This window comes from Petaurus breviceps, unplaced genomic scaffold, assembly GCF_028583685.1.
Source record: "Petaurus breviceps papuanus isolate PSGF00001 unplaced genomic scaffold, PetGlider_PUasm1.0 90847, whole genome shotgun sequence".
Classification (NCBI taxonomy): domain Eukaryota; kingdom Metazoa; phylum Chordata; class Mammalia; order Diprotodontia; family Petauridae; genus Petaurus; species Petaurus breviceps.
The window spans coordinates 1,528,563-1,549,871 of record NW_027187360.1 but is presented as its reverse complement, the minus strand read 5'-3'; the positions used below and the strand labels follow the sequence as shown (position 1 = coordinate 1,549,871).

The 21,309-nt window shown below is 44.2% G+C and overlaps 1 protein-coding gene across 3 annotated transcripts in view; it reads left to right on the top strand.

Moving 5' to 3' along the window:
* Positions 1–21,309, top strand: part of SULF2 (sulfatase 2) — a 146,751-nt gene that overhangs the window by 72,791 nt on the left and 52,651 nt on the right. For all 3 annotated transcript variants that reach the window (XM_069072363.1, XM_069072362.1, XM_069072361.1), the window contains exon 4: positions 17,922–18,073. In XM_069072363.1, the coding sequence (XP_068928464.1) occupies positions 17,922–18,073 (152 nt within the window). The remainder of the gene's footprint in view (positions 1–17,921; positions 18,074–21,309) is intronic.

Genomic DNA, 21,309 nt, shown 5'->3' with positions numbered 1-21,309 from the left:
TCTCTCTCTCTCTCTCTCTCTCTCTCTCTCTCTCTCTCTCTCTCTCTGCCTCTGCCCTCAACACTTCCCTGCCCCACCCCCACCTCTACTAAGCTTGGCCAATATCTCAGATCTATTTCATACCATTTATTTTTGCAAAGCCAAGAGTCAAGAAATCATTTCAGTTCATATATTAGGGGATGCAGCTTTTTCCTGCCTTTAAAGTTCTTCCCACACAAAGTGGGGCTAGTTTATTTTGGGAATGAGGGATTGTTCAACAGTTTTCTACTTCATTCCTCACTGACCTTTCAGAATTGTTTTGGCAAGAGCTGTTTATTTTAATTGACTCTAGCTACACCCCTCCAGACTGTCTTTGCTAATAGATACATATAATATGCAACAGATTTCTTGGTGCAAACATAAACATTCCTCATCTCCTCTCAACACTGATTACTGGAACTCTTGGGGCAACCTTGACATTTTCCAGTGCTGTGTCACAGTTCCTTGCTGTGTCTGGCTTCCAGTAATCACTTACTATTTTCCCCCACACATGTCCTACAATCTATTTCTCTCCCTCATCCTGAAAAAAAGCAGGGTTTCATTCACAAAATGCCACAATCAGTATATTTATGCAGTCAGCTTTCAGCTATGGCCTTCTCAACCTTACCCATTCATTCAACAAACATTAACAGCCTCGCTCATATCCACGTTTAAGAAGTGTGAGATGAATGGATGATCTTACAAAGAAAACTGAGAAGGAATAGTTAGGAGCAAGGGAACAGAAATCTCAGAATCTGCTGGGAAGAGTTAGGATCCAGGAGAGTTAAGTGAAATAAGGGTTCAGGAAAAAAAAAGCCACTGGGTTTAGTGGTAAATCATTGGCAGCATGGGAGAAAACTATTTTAGTGGACTGGTTGAGTCAGACACATGATCGAAAGGATTTGGGAAGTGAATGAAAGGTGAACAAGTAGAAGAAATTAGTGCAGACGATTCTTTCCAAGAGTTTGGCTGAGAACCTCCACCATACAGAGGTCAGAGGGTTTGAGCTTTCTTTCCTCAGAACTCTTAGCTTCTTAGCATCCCTTTGATGAGACCACTTTTGCAGGCTGTATCATAACTTTTAGAGGGATTTTCCTTTGAGAAGATAAGCAGAAAAGGAGCTCAGATATGAAAGGGAGAATCACAGAATTTTAGAGTTGTGTAACATCTCCACAGCCATCTATTCCAACTCATGCCCAAAAGAGAATCCCCATTGTAACATACCTAATAAGTGATCATCCACCCTCTGCTTGAAGTCCATGTGTGTGCTTTTCCCCCAAAAGAGAGGAAACTGTGCCATTTCTAAATAACTCTCACTGTTAGGAAGTTTTTCCCAACTCTCAGCCTAAATTTGCTTCTCTGCAGTTTCTGCCTGTTGTTCCTGATTTTGCCTTCTTGGGTAAAATGGAATGATTCTTTTATTTTTTTTAATAGTATTTTATTTTTTCCAATTAAGTGTAAGGATATTTATTTTTTGAATCAGCATTTATTTTTTGAAAGATTTTGAGTTCCAAATTTTTCCCCCTCCCTCCCTTTTCTTTCCCCTCCCCAAGCTGGCAAGCAATCCAATATAGGTTACACATGTGCAGTCATGTAAAATGTATTTCCACGTTAGACATGTTATGAAAGAAAAAACAGCAAAAGGTAAAAGCCACAAATAACGTAAAAATTGTATGCTTTGACCTGCATTCAGACTCCATTGTTCTTTCTCTGAATGTGGATAGCATTTTCCATTATGAGTCTTTTGGAATTTTCTTAGATCATTTCATTGCTGAGAAGGGCTAAGTCTATCACAGTTGCTCATTGCACAGTGTTACTGTTACTGTGTACAATGTTCTCCTGGTCCTGCTTACTTCACTCGTCATCAGTTCATAAAAGTCTTTCCATGTTTTTCTGAAATCCACCTGCTCATCATTTCTCATAGCACAATAGTATCCCATTACATTTATGTACCACAACTTGTTAAGCCATTCCCTAATTGATGGGCATCCCCTCAGTTTCCAGTTCTTTGCCACCACAAAAAGAGCTGCTATAAATATTTTTGTATACCTGGGTCCTTTTCCCCTTTTTATGATCTCTTTGGGATACAGACCTAATAGTGGTATTGCTGAAACTGTATGCACAGTTTTATACCCCTTTGGACATAATTCCAAATTGCCCTCCAGATCAGTTCACAACTCCACCAACATTGCATTAGTGTCCCAAATTTCCCGTATCCTCTACAACCTTTGACATTTTCCTTTTCTGTCATATTAGTCAATCTGAAAGGTGTGAGGTAGTACTTCAGAGCTGTTTTAATGTACATTTCTCTTATCAGTAGTGATTTAGAGCACCAAGTGGAATGATTCTAAGCCTTCCACACGACAGTCCTTCAGATGCTTGGAGACCACTGTCCTGTGCCCCATGAGTCTTCTCTTCTATAAGCTAAGCATTCTCAGTTCCTTCACCTGATCTTCATATGGCATAGTCCTCACCCTTCTAATTGCCCTTCCCTCAGTACCCTCTAGCTAATCGGTGTCCTCCTTAAATGGTGATGCCCAGCACTGAACATGGTTCTCCAGATGTAGGTGGGCCAAGGCGAGGTGCTGTGGGACTCTCCCCTCCTGATTCCTGAAGTCTGTCCCCATCTTGGTGCAGCCTGAAATGACATTCACTTTTTTGGCTGCCCCCTCACTTTGGTTGACTCATCTTGAGTTTGTTGTTTACTAAAACTCCTAGTTCTTTTTCAGGCAGATGGCTTTCAGATCCTGCCTCCCCCGTCCTCTGCTTGTGGTAGGTTGATCTTTTGAATCCAAGTATAAGATTTGCATTTAGCCTTTCAGAATCATTTGATTCTATCTAACCCATCATGATCTTTTTGGATCCAAACTCTGGCATCTGCTGGGTTCGCTCTTCTTTCCAGTTTTGAATCCTTTGACAAGAATGGCTTCTGTGCCTTTATGCAAGTTACTGATAAAAATGTTAAATAAGCCCAGGGTCAAGCAGAAATTTCTTTAATACGTCACTAAAAACCTTTTCCAGGTTGACTGTGTGGCGTGGTAAGTGAAGGTAGTTAAGGTTATTTGTAGAATGAGGAAGTGCAAGGAATGTCTGTAGATGGTAGAGAAGGAACCAATAGAGAGAGACTGAAGTTGAGCCGGAGACTGGAGAAGGAAGCAGGAAGAGGAAGAGAGAGAAAAAAGAAGAGAGAAAACAGAGAACAGCAGAAAGGACTAGCTTCTAGAGTAGAATAATAACAGTAGTAGTAGTAACAGCTCGCATTTATAGAGTGCTTTCAGGTTTGCAAAATTCTTTACAGATATCTTATTTAATCCTCACCACAATCCATAGAGACAGGTCCTATAATACCCATTTTACAGAAGAGGAAGCAAAGGCTAAGGGAGGTTGTGACTTGCCCAGGGTCATGCAGCTAGTAAATGTCTGAGGTTGGATTTGAACTCAGATCTTCCTAACTTCCCTCTCCCCTTCTCACCCTCCTCATTGTTTCAAGTAGCTGAGAAAGGATTACACAAAGGGCATTGATCACCTACTCTGTCTTCTCAAACATGCCGCCTAAAGGTCAGCAAGAGCTCAACAAAGGAGAAGACTTAAATCAGAGCACTTAATGTTAGTTCAAAGAACACAATGTCAGCTACGGGAGAGACTTGAGAACATAGAATATCAAAAGTTAGAGGCACCTTAGAACCTAGAATATCAGAAGTAGGAGAAGCCTTAGAACCCAGACTGTCTGAGTTGAATGAGATCTTAGAATGGAACATAGATTGTTAAAGCTAGATAGAGAGATCTTAAGGGACCATTAAGTCAACCCTCCCCCCTACAGAGGAATAAACTTGGAGAAACATTGAGAGAAAATGACTTGCCCAGGAGCCCTCAGCTAGTGGTGAAGGGACAGACTGCTGAGAAAATCGAGCCTTGGAATCCTTACCCATCCCTGCTGAATCTGAACAAAGCCTCTTCCTACCTGCAGCTCCAGAAAGCTCCCGAAGGAAGTTGTGAGCCAGCAAGAACATAGATGCTTATTTTCTGCATCGTCACATCTTTGCACTTTGTCCCCAGGTGGGAGAGGTGGGAGAGGAGAGTCAGTCAACAATTATTTATTAAGCACTTACTGTGTGCCAGGCATGGGTGCTAAATGCTGGGGGGGGGGGAGAAAGAAAGAAAAAAGACAGACCCTGCTCTCAAGGAGCTCACAGTCTGCTTGGGGAGACGGATTCAAATAATAAAACTCTATGAATAACTTTAGGTTGACTCATACCACAGCTCTGCATTAATTAGTACAACTATAGGCAACTCTCTGTCTTCCCAGTAAATATATCATCATTGCCAAAACCCAGATTCACCTGCCATCAGTCAGAAACACCTGAGTTTGAATCCAGTCTCAGACACTTACTGGCTGTGCAGACACTTAGTGGCTATCTGCCTCAGTTTCCTCAAGTGTAAAATGAAGACACTAATAGTACCTACCTCCCAGGGTTGTTGTGAGGATAAAATGGGGCATAATATTTGTAAAGCACTTTGTAAACTTTATTAGTTATTTTTATCATCATCTTATGTCTACATAGTAGTAACAGAATATCGGTCGGTGTCTTCATATGCTCCAGTTCATTGCCTTGATTCCATTTCTTCATCACCAGTAATAATGGCTATATTTTAAGTATGTAAATACGTGTTTATATCTAAATAGATAATGATATAGGTATCTAATAATATATATCACCAATAATAATAGCTAGAATCTAGATATATATGTTTATATCCAAATAGATAGTGGTTTAGGCATCTAATAATATATGTATCACCAGTAATAACAGCTGTCATTTATTTAACACTTTATGGTTTGCAGTTATTTAGGTACTCATTTCTTTTGATCTTTGCAATGACCAATGAGTAGGTGCTGCCCTTTATCCCCATTTTACAATGAGGAAACTGAGGCTGGGTGAGGTTAAGTGATTTACCAACAGTCATACAACTATGGATCTAAGTCAGGATTCAAACCTAGGTCTTCCTGACTCCAAGGCCAAGGGGGGGGAGGGGGGGAGGGCAGCAGCCTTGAGGCCACCTGTGGCCTTCTAGACCTTTTGACTGTGTTCAAGTTTTATAGAACAAATCCTTTTATTAAGAGGATTTGTTCTGTGAAGGTTGGATTCCATCTAAGGGCCACACTCAAGGACCTAGAGTGCCACCAGTGGTGACCTCAAGGTTCCCCACCCTCACCTGTCCCCTGTGCCCTCTCACTGTGTTGACACCAAGAAACACCACTCTTTCAGTCCAACAAATGAGAATCCAAGGCTTGGAAAGATAACCAGAAGAGCCTGGTTCACCTTTCTGACTGAATGATTCAGCAACATCATTTAACTTGAGGAAAAAAATTGGTAATGGGGATGAAAAATAGAGCAGCCAAGAGGGTAAAACAGGCCAGCAGGAAACATTTTAAAATCACAGTCTAGCCCGTGAGGGGATCACAGGCATCGTTCTGTCATAATATGGAAAAGCGTGTCCCATGACGTCCTTGTCGGTTCATTTCCCCTGATAACCCAGGGTTACTGGCTTCTGTGCACGGGTTCTGAAGCCACCTCAGGGGCCCAGTTCTACACGGCATTAATTAACCAGAGGTGAGCTTAGCACAGGGGCTCAGTGGGTGTTGGAGGGAAAGCACAAGGGGTGGAAAAAGAGTTCTGAAGTAGGGGGGGATTGAAAAAAATTCATTTGCGATGCAGGGAAAACCACCATCTCCAGTCAGCTGAGCCAGTGCTCAGCACAGAGTAGATACTCAGAGTTCATTGATCAGCTGACTGACTAATCAGGAGGCCTGGCTTTTGGTTCTCTCTCTGCTGCTCACACACTATGTGGTCTTGGGCAGGTCTTTTCCTAGCTCTGACTTCAGTTTCCCCTACGGTCAAATGAGGGAATGAGCCTACCCATAAGACCTTTCCCAGCTGGAGTCATTTACGGTTGGATGTTGTGTGGCCACTCATTCAGTGCCTTTGTTTAGATGGCAGATGCGGTGGGTCTGTGTGAACTGGGGTCTGTGAAAGAAAACAGGTGAGCCTGGCATCATGTGATAATTATGTCTTGGCAGGATTTCTTCCATATGGAAACTGCACTTTGAAACAGACAAACAGCAGCTGATGACCGGGGATTAGATGAAAGACTGGAGACCACCCTCTCCACTCCCAGCCCGATCTTTATATATAGGTCATAGAGTTTGGGCCCTGGGCCTTCCCTTGGAACTCTTAGCTTATTAAAGGCCCTTGAGCAAAACCACCTTTCAAGGCTTATTCATAGCATTGAGGATTTTCCTTTGAAAAGGCACAGGAAGGGAACCTGGATGTAAATAATATCTTAGATATAGGACTTGATGTCTTTCAAAGTGTTTTCTAGGTCATTTTCTCACTGAATCCTTATAACCCTCTTCGTGGTAGACAGAGAATGGAGACTTTAATCCCCATTTTCATGATGTGTGAAGAGGCCCAAATTTTCTATGGGTTAAGTTAGTGTCAAACCAAGAACTAGAACTCAGGTCTCCTGATTCATGATCCATTGGACCATAATGTTTCTACCAACTAGCTGTGTGACCTTGGATAAGTCACTTAACCTCTATCTACCTTAGTTTCCTCATCTATAAAATGGAAATATTAATAGTACCAACCTCCCAGAGTTATTGTAAGGATAAAACGTGATATAATCTTTGCAAACCTCTGGCTCCTTGCCAGAGGTAGGGGAGTAGCTGCAACTTAATATGTACCTGAGAGTTATTTTGTGAACTTTAACTGCAGGCCAGTATTATCAGGAAGGTAGGCCTTCTTCTGTCACATACTACTTCAGTAATAATCTGTCTATACTCACACGACTAGTAATGAATTGTTGATTAGTCATGTCCGATTCTTCATGGCTCCATTTGGGGTTTTCTTGGCAAAGATACTAGAGTGGTTTGCCACTTCCTTCTCCAGCTCATTTTACAGATGAGGAAACTGAGGCAAACAGGGTTATGGTCATACAGCTAGGATGTGTCTGATGCCAAATTTGAACTCAGATCCTCCTGACTCCAGGGCCAGCACTCTAAGCACTGTGCCACCTACTTCAATAGCTCCTGGTTAATGTAACGGACTCCATGGAGGGTATAGTGTCCATGCCTTCAGATAGGCCAGACATAGCTCAAGCTAATGAGTAGTATGCCATTGCCTGATGTGAGGAAAAGACTATTGAACCAGGAGTCAGGAGACCTGTTTTCTACTTCTGTCTTTACCACTAACTTCCTGTGTGTCTCTTCTCTGATGTGAACTTCAGTTTCCATCTCTGTAAAAATAAGGTGATTGAACTAGATTATAGGATCATGAATTTAGAGTTGGAAGGAACTTTAGAAATCATCAACTCCAACCCCCTCATTTTGTAGAGCAGGAAACTGAGCAACATATCCAAGAGTAGACAGGTAGAAAGTAGCAGGGTCAGAATTCAAACCCAGGTCTCATCTAGTACTCTTTCTACTGTAGGCCCTGCTGTGTTTCTTAGATGATCTCTGAAGCCCAGTTCAGCTCCAAAGTTTTATGTTCCAAGCGTCTTTCCATCCCTAATGCTCTATGTCCTAAGATAGGGGTTGACAAACTATGACCCACAGGCCAACTCTGTCCCACAGTCTCTTTCTCTATAGCCTGGGAGCTAAGAATGTTTTCATACAAAAATAGGCAATGGGCTAGATTTGCCCCATGGACCATAGTTTGCCAGCTCCCATTCTAGGGTCCCATATAGGCCAGAATTTTATGTTCCAAGTTATAGTAAATACTATGTAAATAGTGCTTTAAGCCTATGTAAATATATAAAATATAAATTTTATTAAATAAAATATAAATGTATATGAAATAAATGTCCGGGATGACCAGTACCCCTGGTGGAAGGCCCTTTTTTAGGACTGTTCATCCACCCTTGGTAGCCACCTCTCACCTAACTCTCACCTGTGGCTCCAAAAAGCTGTAGTGGCCACACCGCAGTAAAACTGTCTTGGCAAATGGGCTAAACCAGATTAGGGCTAACCAAGAGGCCTCAAAACCAGTTGGGGAGTTAGGGGATGTCTACCCCAAGCATAAAAAGACTTCTCTTGGTGGACTGAGTGGTTGAGAGTAGTTTGTTCCAACAGCCATGAAGCCGGCTGAAGCAGGTACCGTGAAGTTCTTAGAGCTTGGTCAGACACTGAAGATGCCAATGCCATCAACTGTGTCCTGGGCCATCGCCAGGCATCTTGACTCTTGTCTTGCCACTGGACTTCAGTGACTCAGAAAGAAAGAAGGGAGGCTGACAACTTTGTGCAACTCTTCCTCACTGAAATCCAATTCACAAGCAAGTCAAGGCATCACCCATGATGTCATTGGTCCTCTTTGAAAACAAAGGATGAACAACAGCTTCTTCTTATTATTTATTACTATTATTACCTTCTAGTTCTGACAGTCTGCAATTCTATGAAATTAAGCCTACCTCCTCCTTAGAGTTTCCAGAAACTTCGATCTAGAAGGTGCTTAGAGACCAGTGAAGCCAACCCACTCATCTGTAGATAGGGCCAGTGCCTCTGAGAGAAGGAAGATGGATACTCCAAGGTCAGACAGGGAGCGAGAGGCATCTCCGGGTCTAAAACCCAGCATCACTGAGTCATAGCTCGGGGCTTTTCCAAGATGCTAAAATGTTTAACTCAGGCAAAGACCTGCCCGGAGACAGGGAAATGAAGCAAGGACACGATCCCTGCTACCTCATCATGCCTCATGGGTTCCTGTCCAACCGAGGAGCTGGAGAATTTTGTTCAAGCCCATTCGTTGTCCCCTGTGAGTGAATCTGCAGTGTGGAGTCTGTGCTTTTCTGGACCCAGAGCAGCTCACTGGGGCCCATCAGTCTCAACGACCAATGTGAGCTATTCATAAGCAAACAGGGAGCTCATCCCAGAACCTGATGAAGCAAAATGATTTGGAGATGGGAGGATACAGGCCTGTTTCATCATGAGTCAGCCCAGCTGAACATGGCACAGGCTGATGAGTACCTTCCAAACCACTGAAAGAAAGAATTGAGCTGAGTTGGGGAAGCCAAGGAAGGTCTTATGTCTGGCCCTTTTCCTGAATCCTGACAGCCAAAGAGAATCAGATTTTACCTCCAGGAATTCAGCAACCTCCCCCAGTAATAAGCTCCCTGGCCACCATTTTTGTCCTCTGGGCCTGTGTGCATGGAAGGGGCTGCCTGAGACGGCGGAGTTCCCTCTGCCCAGGGGTTCAGGTGGGGGCTAAATGAATAACTGTAGGGGATTCTGGAAGGGGGAATTTCTGCTTGGGTATGGATTGGAGCAGATGACCTCCAAGGGCCCTTCTAGCTCAGACTGCATCATTTTGTGAGGGACCTAATCCAACCACCATTTAAAACGGTGTGTGGGTGTGTGTGTATCTGCACACTGTTGCCTTTTGTGTTCCAGAGCGCACCCTTTATCCCCATACTGTACTCCATCTGAGGCTTCCCTTATATAAGGAAAAACATTTAAGCAAAACCAGTAGAGGAGGGACCAACCACATCTGGTAGAACATATCACATTCTGCACCCATAGCCCCTGTCCTCTCTACTGAAAGGAGGAGGCATGTTTCCTCAAACATCAGAGAGAGAGGGAAATAAAAATAAAAACAGAGTGAAGAAGAAGAGGGAGAAAGAGGAAAGAGACAGAACAGTTGGAGAGAAAGAACAAAGAAAGGCAGTAGTAGCTTGGGCTAGAGGAAGTGGTGTATGTGATGGAAAGCCACCATTTACCCTTGACATCAGTTTATCAACCACCTGCCTTTACTCTTCCCCAAGAGCCTTGTACCTTCTCATAGCCATCTAAGAAACACCCTTCCTAGTAGCAAAGAGGAAAAGAGAAGCCCAAGACAGATTTGTTCCTGAAACCCAGTAGAGAACGTCGTTCATCTCGTACTCTTGACCCTTACTTAGAGACAACATGGAGTAGTGAAGAGAGCATAGGACTTGGAGACAAGAAGACGTGAGTTCAAATCCTGCATCAGATTTTTACTAACTGTGGGATCCTGGGCAAATTGCTTAACCTTTTTATGTCTCAGTTTCCTCATCTGTAAAATGAGGAGTGTGGACCCAGTGGTCTTCTGGCTCTAAATATGAGACTCATTGATCTCATAACTCACTAAAGACGTCTGGAGCGTCTCATCATCCCTTGTCTTGTATTTTGTAGTCCCATCTGCATTTGACCAAGTGTGAGCCCTGATCTGAGCCGTGTGTTAATCTTGACCTTACCCCTGACTGCTGTGTCACCCTCTCCCCCTGTTGGCTACACTCACCTCTTTGAATTTAGATTAGATTCGAAGTCAGGTTCAAAATCTGGGAATCAGTATATCTTCATGGACAACTTAGGTCAGAAACAGCAGAGCATATTCTGTGAATGGCCACTTAATATCAAAATTATTGATAGCGAGCATTTATCTGGCTCCATAAGGTTTGCAAATCACTTTACAAATTTACACTCATTACAAATTACAAAATTACACTCATTTGATCTTCTCAGCAACTCTGAGAGGGAGATGCCATTGTAATCCCCATGTTACAGATGAAGAAACTGAGGCAGGCAGACCATAGCAGGTCTGCCCAGGGTCACACACTAGTTAGTGTCTGAGGCTAGATTTAAACTCAAATCTTCCTGACCCCAGGCCCAGCACTCTGTCCAGTGCACCCTCGGCTGCTTCTCAGTTTCCCTTTGTCCTCTGTTAGTCTTTTCAAAGATTTGCATTCCACTATCTTAAGCCCTTTGGATATCAGATTTCCTTTGATGAACTGTCTCATTAGTTCATTTAGCAAACATGCAGTAAGAGTCTACCAAGTCCTTGGACCAGATACTGGGGAGATAAAAGCAAAAGATAACCCACGTTCTGCCTTCTAGAAACTTAATTTCAGTTGGGAGAGGTGAGGATGTTGTATGGGCACAGGTGTGAGCACCTCCCAATGAGGAGGGAAAGAACAAGCAGGGGATCCTCAGTCAACTAGCATTCATTATGCACCTGCTGTCTGCCAAACACTGTGCTCTGGATACAAAGACAAAAACCAAAAATGGTCCCTGCCCTCCGGGAGGTTGCATTTTATTGAATACGATCACATCATTAGAAGCAGTGCTTGAGCTGAGCCTTGAGGAGAGATATGGATGTTAAATAACAATTATAACCAGCTTTTATATAGGTCTTTAAAAGTCTGCATTTGTTCCTCACATCAGTCCTAGGAGCTAAGTGATATATTATCATCCCCATTTTGCAGATAAGGAAACCAAGGCTGAGAAAGGCTCAGTGACTAGCTCAGAATCATAGGTATCTGAGGCAGGATTCAAACCTGGGTCTTCCTGACTGTCCAACACTCCCTCCACTATCCCACTTAGCTGCCTGTATCATTCTAACGATGATGCTAAAAGCAGAGATGAGATCTCAGTGACTGTCCTCTCTCTGCCATTGATGAGTGAGTCAGCTAGGGGCTTGGGATGCAAATATGGAAGAATGGAACAGCCCTTACTTTGAAGGAGTCTGGCTTCTGGAGGGCTGGGTAGAGACAGCATGGACATGTCTGAACTATGCTAAGTCAACATGTACAGAAGAAATGCAAAATGAATACAAGGCAATTAAGAAAAAGGCTCAGGAAAAGCTTCATGTAGAAGGTGGTAGTGCTTGGAGTGAGAGGGAGATTCCTGTGAGGCAGAGGTGAGGAGGGCATCCGTCCCTCTGGCCTGGAGAGCCCGGGACAGGCAGAGACGTGAGAGGAGGAGGGCCGTCATCCTGAGAAGCTGAGGGAAGGCCCTTTGGGCTGGACCTTAGATAATGCATAAAGAAGCCAGAAAGCTAGGTTGGGATTGGGTTAGGAAGGACTTAGAAGCTGGCAGATTTTCTGTTTCATCCTAGAGGTGGTATGGAGGCATGTAAGGCCCATTTTCAAGGAGTCCTAGAATATCAGAGCAGGGAGAAGGTGTCTTAGAAGGCGTCTGCTAACACCCCCCAACTTGATATATGTAGGCCAGAGGAGGAAGTGACTTGCCCAGAGTCACATAGGAACTTAGTGACGGAGCAGGTGTCAGAATCCAAGCCTCCTTTATTCCATCCATTGTACTAGGCTGGCATCCCTGACATGTGTATGCACATGTACATGTGTGTATATGCATATGTATGCACACATGTATATATATCCACATATATACATACTTTTTTTTTCCTCTTCTGACCTCTGACTCCTGGTTTCCTTCAACTCTCAGACTAAAATTCCACCTTCTGCTGGAAGCCTGAGTTCGTTTGTTTGTTTTTTTTGGTGGGGGGAGGAGGGCAATCAGGGTTAAGTGACTTACCCAGGGTCACATAGCTAGTCAGTGTCTAAGGCTGTATTTGAATTCAGGTCCTCCTGATTCCAGGGCCTTCTCACTGAGATGACTTTCGGTTTATCCTGTCTTTATCTGATTCCTACATAGTCGTTTGCATGTTGTCTTCCCCACCCCTTGGATTGTGAGCTTTTTGAAGGTCTGGCAGGTTTTTGCTGGTCTTTGCATCTCAGTTCCTACCATAGAACTTGACCTAGTAGATCATTACTGACTTGGCTCTCCCTCACATATATAAGCAGTGCTGTTTTCTCCCAGGCCAGTGCTCCTGGGGTAGGCCCTGCCTTTCCCTCTATTTATATTAGTCTTATATTTAGTTTTTCCAGATCAGCCTCCCAGTGAACTGTGGTACCTGCAAAAAGATACCCACACCCACCATGCATCCCCCTCCCCCCACATGCACACATGCACACACTCACACTACCCACCCCTCTTTCCCTTTCTGCTCTCCTGGCAACAAAGGCTTAGTTAGCTGCAGGAGCCAGGAGTTATGCCTGCTCTGTGCCCTGAGTTCTGTTTTAAGTTCCAGCCCCCTTCTTCTGCCTGAGCCCCCTCCTGGGCTCTAGCAGAGGTTCCGGGCCTTTACTTTTCTGCCTCAGTGGCCATTCTAAAAATTGTGTTAAAGAAGCCTAATCAGATGAGTTCTGAATTGAATTTGGTGCCGAATATGGGCCGTCTTATGTGACTGGGGAGAGTAACGTCTCCTGGGGCCTGGCCAGGGTGATGGAAGGGATTTTAAGTCAAATGACTCAGCTCTACTTCTTACCATCCATATGACCTTAAACAAGATCTTTCTTCTCTCTGGGCCTAAGAGTTCTCATTTGTAAAATAATGGAGTTGGACTGGGCCACGAATGAGGTAATGCTGCTACAGTGCCTGCTGTATGACAGGCCCAATGCTAAACACTTTATTCTCACAACCACTCTGGGAAGTAGGTGCTGTTATTATCCCCATTTTATGGATAACAAACTGAGGCAGACAGCAGGTATGGGTCACACCACTAAGAAGGACCTGAGGCTGGATTTGAACTCAGACCTTCCTGCTCCGAGTGCAGCCCTCTCTCCATGGCACTATCTAGCTGCCCCTTCTTACTCTTGATGCCTTTAAAGAACTAAGTTCTTAGGACTTTCTAGGCCAAGGGTAGAGGGAGAGAGAGGGTTTCTCAGAGGAAGAAATGGCTTAAAATAGATAAACACTGATGCAATTACATAGGATAATCGTGGGCTCATAAAGGTTTTAGATCATCCTTCTCCCTGCCCACATCAATCCCTTCCACATCCCCTGACCACCAGAATTAATGTTGCAAAGAAGGAACCATTTCTTCCCCGAGCTAGCTCACACTTGGGTACCTCTTTTGTTCAGTTGTGGCTGAATCTTCATAAGGTCCGTGGGACCTTACCATCCATGGGGTTTTCTAGGCAAAGATATTGGAGTGGTTTGCCATTTCCTTCTCCAATGGATTAAGGCAAACAGAGGTTAAGTGACTTGCCCAGGGTCACACTTCTTAGCAAGTGTCTGAGGTCGGATTTGAATTCAGGTCTTCCTCACTGCAGGCCCAGCAGCAACTGAGCCTTCTAGCTGCCTCTGGGTAGTCCTTTAAGGTTTGAGAAATGATTTACATATTTTTGTTACCACATTTCATCCTCACAACAGCCATGTGGCCTAAGCACTATTATCATCCCCATGTTACAGTTGAAGAAACTTCAGCCAAGAGTACCTAAATAACAGGGCCACTAAACTAATAAATGCCTGAGACAGAAGTCAAGACTCCAGCTCCAGCCCTTTACCCCTTTTGCCATTCTGCCATTTTGCATAGTAATAGTGAACATTTCTATCCAAATTCTCGGATTTCTTAGCACTTTCCCAACCACAGCCCAGAGAGGAAGGTGGAACAGCCACTGCTAACCCCATTTTGTAGATGGAGTAGTTGAGGCTTTCCCATAGCTACTAGGTGGTTTCAAGGTCAAACCAGCCGAGTCAAAGGGCAAGTGGGTCTGGAAAGGAGGCAATCATCTATAAGACCCAAGCCTATGGTTTACTTAGTCCCCTACTCCCCAACCTGAGGTGATAGTGTGGCCTCATGATTCCATGACGCCCTGGCTGGAGAAACGCAGCTGTCTTGTTTAATTAGGAGTCTGTCACCAGGCTGCACTTCACTCTTCCAATCTGGGGTGTCACTCAGGAAGCAGGGCTGCTGGGGATGGTTCCCCGTACTCTGAGGGAACCTCACCTCCCTCTCTGCTGACTCCTCGGAATACAGCTGGGTCTCTCCAGCTACCTTTTCTCATTTCCCCTGTTTCCCCGTCTACACATCCTTAGTTATTCTCAGCTGAAAAGTCATTTTATCATTGAGAAGGACAAGAATGCTTCATTTTCAGGATGGGCTGGATTTGGTTCCGTTCTTAAGGTGCTCTTAGTTCCCAACCAGAGCCTGCCTTCCTAACTCTAGCACTGCCAGCCAGCATGTTTCCTTAGCTCCTCAGCTTGGGGTGCCGCCCTTTTATTGGACCGACTCACTCCTGTCTGTTTTGGACCCAGCTCTTCTCTTTTCTGGGGTGACACCCATCGGAGAAGGCCGTGTTCTTTCCACAGTAGTGACAGACTGTATATTTAAAGGTCAAGGCAGAAGTCCCTGAAATAGCCCTACCACATTCAGTCCTTTTCTTCTTCTCTTTTATTTTTCACTTCTTCCCCTTGGTCCTGATTGAAGGAGTTAGGAATATTTAGCCTGGAGAAGATAACGCTAAGGGAGTCATGACTGCTATTTTCAGATATCATTAAGAGCTGTTATTCAGAAGAATTAAGCTTATTCTTTTTGGCTTCAGAGAATGGAACTGGGTGGAAGATACACAGTGGCATTCTTTGGGACAGGTATAAGGAAGAATTTCCAAACAACTGGATTGCTCACATGGAGTGGGCTGCCGTGGGGGTACAGAGTTCCCTGTCACTGGAGGTGTTCAAGCAGAGGTTACTAGAGATAGGGTGTAGGCTCCCTTCCAACTCTGAAGTTGCATGGTTCTGTAATTCTTAGATTGAATCCTAAATTAAGAGTGGGAGGGTACCTTAGAAACCATCTAATCCAACCCTCTCCATTTTACAGATGGGAAAATTGAGGCCCAAAGGGGTAAAGTGACTTACTCAGTAAGGATTCAAGATAAATCTCTTTTTCTTCCTTTCCCTTTTCCCTTCCAGATTCTCTGACATATTTGTGAGATTATGGCCAGATAATCTGAGAAAAAAGTATATGATAACATCATTGGGTATTAATGGACTTCATTTTTGTAGGGATCCTTGGAAGGTAGGGATGGATCATGGTGGGAATTTCCCACCATGACCCAGGGCTAGGCCAGTGGGGGTCATATAGGAGCAAGAGTTCGCTTCTCCAGGAAACTGGCAACTCCCACAAAAAGTTCCCATGCTGGGGCAGCCAGGTAGCACAGCGAGTAACAGCACCGGCTCCAGTGTTGCGATAGACCTGGAGATCGAATCCCGGGCTCAGACACTTAGCAACCACCCAGAAACACCTGGCCGTGTAACCTTGAGCAAGTTACTTAACCCCAATTGCTTAAAAAAAAAAAAAGTTCCCATGCCTCTTCAACTTTTTGTAATGTCTCCCAGGCTTCTGACACAGTCTTTCCTACTTGACTGAAGCCTTGGTCGCCCCCTCTCCTCAGCCCTGTCAGTGACAGTCCCTGCCTGGCCTCCAGCTGCTTTGATTCCAGCTAATGCCGGCCTTTTCAGCTCCCGAGGCTGTAGTCCTTCCTGTGGCTGGGCTGTGTCTCTCTGACACACAACTCAGAAAGGTGGGTTGGGTGGAGAGAGAATAGATCCAGCTGCTTGGCACATGTTGCCATGATGTCTCAGTAAAACCGAATGTGTCACTTCTCAAGATGGGTATAAAAGTAGCTATTTTTATAGATGGTAGACAGAGCTAAAAGAGACCTCAGAACATAGAGCGTAGAATGTCAGAGCCAGGATGAAGGGTCCTCAACACATAGAGCATAAAATGTCAGAGCCAGAAAGGGACCTTAGGGTAAGAGTTCTCAACCTTCAGTCTAGGAACTTGAAAATTTTTTGAGAGCTATATTTCAATGCAATTAGTTTCCTTTATAATCCTACTTGTTTTATTATTATGCATTTACTAAATGCATAATCCTATGCATTAAAAAAAATATTCTGAGAAGGGGGCCATACTGGTAAAGTGGTCCATGGCATATAAAAGGTTAAAAACCCTTACTTATGGGCTTGGCCTTTCCAGCCCAACTTTTCATTCCATTGAAGACACAGAATCTCCAAGAGGGAAACATCTCATATGTCAAGTTAGTGGCAGAGAGGAGATTAGACCCAGCTCTCCTGACACCCAGTCCAGGGGTCTCTCCATTGTACAATGTTTTCAGACATGTTTCTTGAGAGAGTTCTCCTTTTGCACATTTAGGGAATCCCAAATCTGAAGACACCTGATTAATTGGCTGGGCCCCCAACAAGGAGTAGTAGACCAACCTTTAGTATGGCCCAGACCCATTGTGGCTCACTCATACTGCTTATGATGACCCTTTCTACTTACATAAACACTCCCTGGCATGCAGTTATGGCAAAACCCCATTACAGCATGGCCTCATCAGAGGGATTCCAGAGGAAAGAATTTCATCAGTTTCATTTTACTGATTTCATAGAGTGCAAGCATGATATAACTTGGTTTTCTCCAGGGCTGAAGTTTAGTGCATACAATTAATTGAAGGAGACCCTAGAGATAATCTAATGCAGACCTGCATAACCAACAGTCCACCAAAGGGTTTTGGCAGCCTGCAAAAAATATAGAGGAAAACATCCTCTGCATTGTTAAGGGGCCGCCAGAAATCCTTTGGTGTGCCATGAGCAGCCTGTGGGCCGCAGGTTGTGCAGGCCTGCTCTAATGAGATCATGGGAGCCTAGGTCTGGAGATGGAAAGGCCCTTAAAGGCCATCTCATCCAACTGCCACATTTTACAGATAAGGAAACTGTGGCCCAGAAAAACTAAGTAAGGTCACACAGGTATTAGCTTCAGAGGCAGGATTTGAACCCAAATCTTCTGAATCTCAAGTCTAAAGGTCTTTTCATTCTTACCCCCAACCCCTCTCAGCATAGCCCATGTAGTAAAGTTCTGCTGAAATCCAGCTTGAAAAATAACACTTTGTTACCAACTCCCAAAACACAATTGGGAGCAAAAGAGGGCATCTAGTTCATCTCTCTCCCTGGTTTTAGCCCAAGACTGCCCGCAAACCATCCCTGTCTGCCTTTTGCTCCCAAGAGATCATAGACTCATGAAGAGAAAGATCATACATAGGCTTTCAAGCTGGAAAAAGGACCTGAGAGATCAAAAACTCCCCAGAGATTATGTCTGTTTAACTAATGCCTCGGGCGGATGAGAGCTTAATAAATATGATTGGGGAGGACAAGAAAGGAATCTTAATTAGTGGTGCAGGAGTGTCAGCTGTTCTGAGCCTATCTTCTCACCTGACCTCTTCTTTCTCTTTTCTTTTTTTTTCTTTATCCCCAGCTTTCTTTGGAAAGTACCTCAATGAATACAATGGTTCCTATGTGCCACCCGGCTGGAAGGAATGGGTTGGACTCCTTAAAAACTCTCGATTTTATAACTACACACTCTGTAGAAATGGGGTGAAGGAGAAACATGGATTTGACTACTCAAAGGTAGGTTCTGCCAAAATGGCAGCTCTCATCTCCTTTTCCCCCAATCAAAACCTCAGACATATTTGACCCTTTCCTCTCCTTCATTGTCTGCCTCTAGTCATTCATCAGGATCTGTCAATTCCTTCTTTTAAAAAAAATTATATTTTTTCAATTCCTTCTCAATATCTCTCATCTTCATTACCACCAGATCACAAAATCACTGAATTCTTAAGCTAGAAGGGGCTTCTGTGGCCATCTAGTCCAACCAATACACCCAAAAGTATCCCCACTGGAAGGGAGGTGAAAAATGAGGACCTTGCCCCTCATTATCAGAGCACCCCATTCAAGAAGTCTTATTCTCCTTCTGGTCCATCCTGCCATGGGCTACCAGATGAGAGATAGGAACCAAACCTGGGATTTCATTTCCATAGGGAACTCCCAGGTGAGCAAGCTCCCTCTACCACTGCAGGTGTGTCAGTACCTTTACCTGCAACTTAGAATCTTAGGTGGCTGCCCAAAGCACTGAATAGTTAAGTGAGTTCCCAGGGTCACACAGCCAGTAGGTGTCAGATGTGTGTTCCTAAACACATTTGCTAAAACATTCCTAAAAGGTTTTTGTCACTCCTTCCTGCTCAGAAACCTTCAGTGACTCCCCACTTTGTATAGTATGAAGGCCAGATTCCTCAGCCTGGCTGTCAAGGCCTTCCACCATCCAGCCACACCCCTACTATCCAGCTTTCTCTCTTGCTGCATCCTGTTGATATCTTAGTATCTCGTGGTGAGAACCTTTCACTCTAGTCAGGAGTTGACAGGCCAAAAAAAAAGGTTTAGGGGCGGCTAGATGGAGCAATGAATAGAGCACCAGCCCTGGAGTCAGGAAGACCTGTGTTCAAATCTGGCCTCAGACACTTAACACTTACTAGCTGTGTGACCTTGGGCAAGTCACTTAACCCCAACTGCCCTGACTTCCTCCCTCCAAAAAGCAAAAAAAAGGATCAGAATTCTTGCTCTAGTCAGAGTCTAGTGCCCTTGACCCCTCGTAGACACCAAGCTCTTTCTTGACACCTGGTCTTACTCATAGTAGTCTCACTTCTGCCCCAGCCCTATTTGGAATGACCTTCCTTCTGCCTATCCAGACTCTTCTTGTCAAATGTACAAGCTTCTTGAGGGAAAGGACTGTTTTGTATTCCCAAGTCCTAACCCAGTGCCTTGCAAATAGTAGGCCTTTAATGCATGTTTTTGGGATTGCACTGGAATCTCGTTTTCAAGGTTGATATCCCTGCTTCTTCCAAAAAGCCTTCTCTTACTGCACCAGCTCAGAGTAATCTTTCCCTTTTTCTAACCTTTGTCGTCTGTCCTCATCATGGACTGACTTGTCCTTACTATCAGCTAACTTCTTTGTGACTGTGTCATCTCCCTGACTTTTCTGTGAGTTCCATGAGTTCAGGGACTGAGTCCTAATAGATTTCTTTTGTCTTCCAATCAGAATCTAGCAAGGGCTATGTAACAATGATGATAATGATGATGATAATTTGTTCTGTGGTATTTTTAAATTTACTCAATATACATCATCTCATTCGATTCCTGCAAGACTCCTCTGAAGGTAGGCTTGTATTATCTCCATTTGACATATGAGGAAACTGAGATGCAGTCGAGAATTTTTTAGGAAAGGTGACCTGTCCAAGGTCCAGAAAGATCCAGAATTAAAGCCTTTCATAGTTTGACCCCTCCTACCTTTCCAGTCTGCTTAGACCTTGCTCTCTTCCACATACTGAGTACATTCATGTACTCTATCGACATCCAGTGACAGTGGCTTCCTCGCTGTTCCTCTCACAGGACACTTTGTACACAGACTTTGACTGCTTATTCCCCATGCCTAGAATTCTCTCCTTCCTCACCTTTGCCTTCTGGCTTCTGTGACTTCTTTCAGTTCCCAACCAAACCCCACCTTCTGTCAGAAGCCTTTCCCAGTCTCCTTTAATGCTACTTACTGCCTTTCCTCTAAAATATTCTTCAGTTTATCCAGTCTGTATGTCCTCCATACCCATGTGTCTGCACGGTGGCCCCCTCCTTTGCCTTCCTTTGTATCCCCAGCACTTAGCATAGTCCCTTATACATAATAGGAACTTAATAAATATTGGATAGTAGGTGGCACAGTGGATAAAGTGCCAAGCCTGGAGTCAGGAAGACGCATCTTCCTAAGTTCGAATGTGGCCTCACTTACTAAACGAGTCACCTAACCCTATTTACCTCAGTTTACTCATCTGTAAAACAAACTAGAGAAGGAAATGGCAAGCCACTCCAATATCTTTGCCCAAAAAAGCCCCAAAGAGAGTCACAAAGAGTTGGACACGACTGAAAATGACTACACACCAACAGTATATGCTTCTTTACTTGGATAGAGAGATAGCTAAGTGTGGTTGGAAAACAGCACTGGGGTCAGAAGGCTTGGATTCAGAGTCCTCACTCTGACATTAACCAGCTGTGTGATCCTGAGGCAATTTCTCCAATTTCTTGACCTCTTATGTCTTCAACTTCCTCTTCCAAAAAAAAATAGGAATAATTAATAATAGTGATAACTGTCCCTTTTTTCCCAATAAAAAGAACCAGAGGAAGGCCTTCAGCTCTCTAGGGGATTCATGCCAAGATACAGACAAGAATCCCAGCAGCCGGCTGAGTGGCCTTGAGCACTAGTGGGTGGCATGTCCACACTGAGAAATTCAAAATGCCACCAAAGTATTGAAATTGAATGCCTGCCCTGCCTACTTTATTATCAGGGTTGCATTAAGGAAAGCACTTTGTAAACTCTTCACTGCTGAGTAAATTTGAGCAAGACAGCATCATTGCTCTAATAACAACCATCCCCTACCTCCCCAAAAAAAGACCAAAATTTCATCCCTTTCCATTACTCATATGCCAACAGGTTAACTCACCACAGCCATCCAAGGCAAGGAGGGCAGGTATGATTATCCCTTCAGCCCCAGGGTTTTCTGCCACATAGATTCAATGTTCCTTCCACAACATCCCAGCAGCTTCTTCACCTGAAAGAGAATCCAGCCCCCCACACACACACACCTCAGTAAATGGTGTCATCACCAGCCTTTTTCTGGTGACTTACCACCCTGCTGGTACATCCTCCAACAGTAGATTCACAGCCCATCACTGGGTTGTTCCCTTAGATCCTTTCCAGCTTGACCTTACTCATCAGTTTCAGTTCCCTTGCCATAACCTTTGAGAGGGAGTCCAGGACTGCCTCC